This window comes from Onychomys torridus, chromosome 5 (assembly GCF_903995425.1).
Source record: "Onychomys torridus chromosome 5, mOncTor1.1, whole genome shotgun sequence".
NCBI lineage: Eukaryota > Metazoa > Chordata > Mammalia > Rodentia > Cricetidae > Onychomys > Onychomys torridus.
In genome coordinates this window covers 10,689,464-10,695,731 of record NC_050447.1, presented here as the reverse complement: position 1 = coordinate 10,695,731, position 6,268 = coordinate 10,689,464, and the positions used below count along the sequence as shown (strand labels likewise).

Sequence of the window (6,268 nt, the reverse complement as noted above, 5' to 3'; positions counted from 1 at the left end):
TCCTTCCCACCCTTGAGGCAGTACACACGAGGGTTGGGAAGGTGACCCGAAGCTTTTATTTCACGGATAGGTAGGTCCAGAGGCGGGTGGGTGACCCCTAGAGGGCCATCTCAGGGCCCACCTCTCCTTCTCCCTGGCCTTGGGCTATCCGTTGTGCCTTCTCTTCCCTCCGTTTCCTCCTCTGCAGCAGTCGCCGCTCACGTTCAAACTCTTTCATGCGCTTCACGTAGCTGAGGGTAGAACAGACAGTCTCAGTGCCGTAGGCCCTGGCCCCACCCCATCCCAGCCACCAGGAAACCCTCCCGCTGCAGCTCTGGCTTGCCCCGCGGTGGCTCCTGCCCCTCCCCGTTGTGGGGCCGCGTGGTGTGCGCAGGCGCAGGGCGGCTCACTCCAGGTGCTCGCAGTAATCCCAGTCGTGCTGCTCCTGCTTGCAAGCCAGGAAGTTGGGGAAGCTGTCCCGCTTGCACTTGAGCAGCCGGAGGAGGTAGTGGGCGCAGTAGTCACGTTGCTGCAGCGTCAGCTGGGCATCGTTCATCTCCTGTTGCGTGGCCACCATCACTGTGGGAGTGGTGAGGCTCTCAGCACCAGAGCCAGCCCTCAGCTCCACCAACCCCCAGGGTGCACATGGCACAAATGAGGCCACACGCCCCTCATTGGCTTGGCAGAACCCATCGGATTATAGCCAGGCCCTGGCAGAAGGAAGGGTGACAGTGTCCCCTTTGGGCATCTAGACGTACAGAGGGCCCTCACATCCCTTCCTCTGGTGATGTCGTCTTCCAAAAAGTCCCGGTGGAGGTGGAGCTCAGTGCTCAGCTTCCGGCCTCTGCTTCCCCACTACAGAAAGATGCCAGTTCCAGCGTGGATATGCTGCCAGGCTGCCAACTAAGCCAACAGAGCTCAGGAACACCTCATTAGCTGGGCAAGTGCAACCAGCATAGTGTACTTAAACAAGATAGGTTCCTCACTAGCTTACAGGACTTGGGACTGTCATTGTATGGGGTCTGATGCTGATATGAACATTACCGTGTATGTGGTACATATTCAGTATCTAGCTCTGGGCTGGGATGTCCCATCACTGGGTCAGGAATAGCCATCATATCCCAGCCTGTACCCATTGTGCCCCACAATCCCATACCTTGTCAGTCCAGCAGGACCCGATTCGCTGGGTCTGCAGGCCTACCTCATCTCCACCTGTGCTTTGGTCCTGGGCTCCTCTGACTGCATTAAAACATGTTTCCACAGAAGGCCTGGTGGTTCCAGGCCTGTCACCTCAGCTACTCAGGAGATCACAAGTTTAAGACCTGCCTGGGCTACAGAGTGAGTTCAAGGCCAATGTGGGCAACTTAGGAGGAAGAACTCATGTTGACGCAATATACAAAAGTTGGCAAGTTGGCTGGAGAAACAGCTCCGTGGTTATGAGCATGCACTGCTCTTTAAGAGAACTGGGGTTTTGCTCCCCAAACCCATGTTGGGCAGCTCACAACCACTGCTTGTAACTGCAGCTTTAGGGATCCGATGCCCTCTGAACTCCTATGGCCAAATCTCTGTGCAGACACATGATGGAAATAAAACAAAATGAAGTCAGTGGTAGAGTGTTTGCCTCAAATGTGTGAGGCCTAGGGACCTTCTCACCACTGCACAGACACCACCACATTCCAGTCACTGCCTCTTCCGCTCAGGGCTGCCGTGTCCTTTCTGAGCTAACCTGGTGCCCAGCTGTGACTCGGCACCTGTCAACCTGGCCAGGCTTCCCTGTCTTCTTTGTTGCACCTTCCCGATCACCTCCCAATTTCTGTTTTCCAAACAGTAAGCATCTTCTCCACAACCGTTCAGGGTCTGACCCTCACCTCTGACTTGTTACCCTAGTTGGCTGATGAAGTTGGTCCCTCCATGCTACACCTCTGTACTCCAGGCCCAGGGGCTCACTTGGCAGGCAGGCAGGCAGGCAGGCAGGCAGGCAGGCAGGCAGGCAGGCTCTTGCTGGAGCCACCTGACCTGGAGCTCAGGTTAGCAACCCAAGCTCCTGCCTCTCATCTCCAGTTTACAACAGGCTAGCAGCAAGGCTTCAGCACACAGCTGTCTGCTAAGTTAAGGAATGTAGCCGGAGCCAGGCGGGTAGATGGTATCTGTCTTCAGAGGGAGACAAGTAGGCAGAATACACTCATTGTCTGGCAGCCTTACTGACTGGGGAGAAAAAACATAAAACCCAAAACCAAGGGTAGGGAGTGTTGGAAACGGGGTTGTGAGGGACCAGCCCCCACACTTAAGTTACCTCAGGACTCTTGAGGAATGAGGATTAAGAGACTTAGGCAGAAATAGGAGAGAAACAGAGAAAAACACAGGATAGACTAGGGTGGGCCTGGATCCCTACCCGCCAGCCCAGAAACTTTATACCAAAGGTCTATTTATAACAATGCCAAGGGGTGAAGCAAAAGACCTTCCCCTCGCTAGTTACAAAACACCCGCACTCAGGCCCGCGGTCCAATCATGCTCTCTATGCAGACCTGCTGGGTAAAGCCACTGGAACCTGAAAATGGGCTCCCACACTGGGGCCATGAGAAGATGCCTGTGGCAAGAGCGTTCCACGTCGGTGACAAAGCCTTGAGGTGATAGGACTGGGATCAAGGCTTCCACACCTGGGTTTGGGCCTGAGCCCAAGGAAGGTGGAACTGTCCTTTACAGTGACTGGGAAAGTGAGGACTCAAGTGAGCTTAAGGGGAGGGCAGAGCTCAGAGACTGCAGAGCACAAGACAGTCGTTAAAAGCAGAGGGGTGCACACCAGTAACCTCAGCATTTAAGAGGCTGAGGTAAGAGGATTTTGAGACTAGCCTGTGCTCTATAGCAAGATCCTATCTCTAAAGCAAACAAAATTCTGGCCGGGCCTGTTGGCTTTCTCCTGTGATCTCAGCACTCGAGAGGCTGGGGGAGGGGGATCTGGAGTTTGAGGCCAGCCTGTGCTACAGAATGAAACCCTGTCTTAAATATTAAGGTAGAGAAGATGGGCGGTGGTGGCGCACGCCTGTAATCCCAGCACTCGGGAGGCAGAGCTAGACGGATCTCTGTGAATTCAAGGCCAGCCTGGTCTACAGAGCTAGTCCAGGACAGGCTCCAAAGCTACAGAGAGAAACCCTGTCTTGAAAAACCACCACCAAAAAAAAAAAAAAAAAAAAAAAAGGTAGAGGGCTTGGAGAATGGCTCAGTGGTTAAGAGCACCAACTGCTCTTCCAGAGGTCCTGAGTTCGAATCCCAGCAACCACATGGTGGTTCACAACCACCTGTAATGAGATCTGGTGCCCTCTTCTGGCCTGCAGACAGAACACTGTATACATAATAAATCTTTAAAAAAAAAAAAAAAAAAGTCTAAAAAAAAATTAAGGTGGCAGTGGAGGGTGGTGGTGGCTCTGGGGAGAGAGAAGGTGAAGAGTGATTTGAAGAAGACAGTCTGCTGACTTGACTTCTGGCCAACACACTTGTGCGTACATGTTTACACACAACTAACAAAGCACTAACACAAACAATTAAAGAAAACAAAAGCCAGCAATGTCATCCCAAGTTGAAGGTTAAGGCTTCCCTTGGAGATAAATTTGGCAGAACTGCTGCACACAAGGCAGCTGTGAGCTGTCTCCAGGACAGGACAGGGCCTTGCCTTCAAGGCATCCAACAGGGAGCTGAGGAAGAATGAGTGAACGTCCCGGGAGATGGAGGTAATCAAGGTAGACCTGAGGAATAATGATGGGGCTTAGTGATACGGCTGAGGAGCTTTGAAAGAAGCCCTTCAGCGAAAGGGGAAGCCGGAGGAGGTGGGCCAGAATGAGATTGTACACCTGTTTTTGAGAGGGGCCTGCTGTGCACTCCAGGAGCTGGTGATGTCCCTCTACCATGTCTGGGTCCAGGAGGATGTTAACCATGGACAGGCAGCGTGTTGGCATGCCCACAGGAGACGGCAGAGATTCCAGAGCAGAGTCCGTTGTAGAGGGTGGATGGAGGATATAAGGGGCTTCACCTAATATGGGGGCTCTGTCCAGCCAGAGACAGGTGAGGAGGAGTTTGAGGATGCTTGGGATGGGGCGGGGGGAAGCTTTCCTACAGGAGCATGCCCCAGGTTAGGGAAGAGGCAGTAAAGCCGTGTGGAAGGATCCAAAGGCTGGCATCACTGAACACACTGGGCCTGTGATCTCAGCGCTCCAGGGACTGCAGGGGTCCAGGGAGGGAGGAACCTGGATACTAGGGCCAGAGGGCTGCCTGAGTTTACCAGGGTTTTGGTTTAGCCAAGCCAGAGGTATGGAGTGCTGGTTATTTTCAAAGCTGACTATGGGCAAAGCAGGCTGTCAGGTGGGTAGATGAGTTGTATTCCAAGGAGTCAGGACCCTGGAGTGATTACACTACCTCCCAGCATACTCAGATGCATGTCCTTGGTCTCCATCCCTTGGAGGGTTCCCTAACTGCAAGTCATCACCTACCGAGCAGTCACTAAGGTGTGCGTGTGCGTGTGTGTAGGCCAGAAGACAGAGTTAGATGTCTTCTCTAATTATTCATCCACCATATTTTACGTGACAAGTTTTCACAGAACTTAGAGCTCACTTACTGGCTAGACTGACTGGCCAATGAGGAACCACCTCTACCTCCCCTGTACTGGGAGCACACACATAGCTCCACCAGCCTTTTACATGTGTGATAGTTTTCTCCCACATAAAACCTTTTTTTTTGTTGTTTGTTTCAAGTTAGGGTTTCTCTGTGTAGCCCTGGCTGTCCTGGAATTTGCTTTGTAGATCAGATTGGCCTGGAACTCACAGAGATTGACCTGCCTCTGCCTCCTGAGCGCCAGGACTAAAGGTGTGCACCACCAAGCCAGGCAGCAGAGCTTCTTAAGAAGTAAACAACAGCTTTAGGAAACCCTGAAATGGACCAGATTCACCAGGCCACTCCTTCCCCAAGCATAGACCAGCTCAGCTCAACCAAGCTCCCTGGGGGAAGCACATTAAAGGAGCTGTCACTCATGCTGGGAGGCTTTTGGTGATGGCTGCTGTCTTTGTCATTTCTGCCCCTGTAACTGCAGTAGAGCTCACTGGTTCACCAAGCTAGATTTCAGTGCTATCCTTACCTTGCTCTGCCAATGGTTCCCTATCTGGAGTGAGAAGACAGACTTCTGCTCACGTTTCCACAGGGGACTGGAACTCCAGTCCTCATGCTTGCAGGGCAAGCACTGTAGGGACTGAGTCACCTCCCAGCCTACACCACAAACCTGGCAAAGCAAATTTGTGTCTTTCCTCTGCTTACAGGTGAGGGCCCCGCCCGTCCTTGGGGCAGCTTCATCAGCTCCATATACATGCTTCTTTTAGTCTCTGCTCCACACCTCAAGTCTGCTTCTGTCGGACCTGCTTGCCCAATGGTCTCCCTAAAGACAATGCCAGTGTTTTTCTGCTACCATGGGGCATCCCAAGTGCCAAAATGGGGCTCGGCCCAGAGCTGTCACTCTGTAAGCCTGTGATTTTCCCACATAGAAAGAACAAGAGCCGTGCATGTACACAAAAGGCCCTGGGTTCCACCCCCAGCACCATCACACCAGATTCAAGGCATGACCGCCCCACCCCCGACCTTGTATTCTTGTACGTAGCTAAATATGAGTGACACCTGTATGGAGATGCAACGAACACGTCCCTAAGCTTCGCGCTGTGCCCAGGACGAAGAGCACCCGCGCAGCCTCGTTTTCTCGCTCTCGGCTGTCCTGTCCCAACCCTTTGCTCCAGCCATGCCCGCAAAGCCTCCACGTAGAAGGAGGTCAGGCCCGACCAGACCCTCTGCACACAGGCAGCACCGAGTTTCGCGGGGTCTGCAGTCGCGCCTGCGCGCTGAGCTCACCGCGCTCCTTGCGTTCCGGGAAGCCGTAGTCCGGCGGGAAGCTGGGCATCTGCAGGGGGTCAGGCTCCACCGAGGCGTCCCCCACATAGCGCCGGGCTAGGTGCGCCCCCATAGCTGCTCTCCCTCACCCTCCTTTGGCAGCCGGGGTCACCTCGCTCCTACCTGGAAGCACTGTTCCTTGGCTTCCGGGTCATGGAGATGAGCGGTGGGGGAAGCCGTCCTGGCCTGCTGGCACCCCCTGGCGGTCTGGAGGAGACAGGACAGGTGTGGCGGACGCTAGTTGGCTAGACTGCCTGGCTTTCCAGGGAGCTCCAGGGGCGGCCCGGCTATGCTCTTTCTGCTCAGTGCTAGGATTACAAATGTGTGCCACCAAGCCTGCAGTTTGCATGGGTATTGTGGACACTCTGTT

At 53.9% G+C, this 6,268-nt stretch overlaps 1 protein-coding gene across 1 annotated transcript; it reads right to left on the bottom strand.

The window, feature by feature from the left end:
- Positions 1-33: 33 nt before the first annotated feature.
- Ndufb7 (NADH:ubiquinone oxidoreductase subunit B7) lies at positions 34-6,036 on the bottom strand. The gene is made up of 3 exons (XM_036187789.1): positions 5,860-6,036; positions 390-558; positions 34-230 (listed from the first exon to the last, which is right to left on the bottom strand). Exons 1-3 carry the CDS (start codon positions 5,969-5,971, stop codon positions 98-100), a joined length of 414 nt encoding a protein of 137 aa, XP_036043682.1. The 5' UTR covers positions 5,972-6,036; the 3' UTR covers positions 34-97.
- Between the last annotated feature and the right edge of the window lie 232 nt (positions 6,037-6,268).

Excerpts from the sequence above, each read along its gene's own strand:
- Ndufb7 (XM_036187789.1), bottom strand. The coding sequence starts at position 5,971 with ATGGGGGCGCACCTAGCCCGGCGCTATGTGGGGGACGCCTCGGTGGAG. Across the intron at positions 559-5,859 it reads CCCGGAACGCAAGGAGCGCG|TGATGGTGGCCACGCAACAG; the intron begins GTGAGCTCAGCG and ends CCACTCCCACAG. Across the intron at positions 231-389 it reads GATTACTGCGAGCACCTGGA|CTACGTGAAGCGCATGAAAG; the intron begins GTGAGCCGCCCT and ends TTCTACCCTCAG.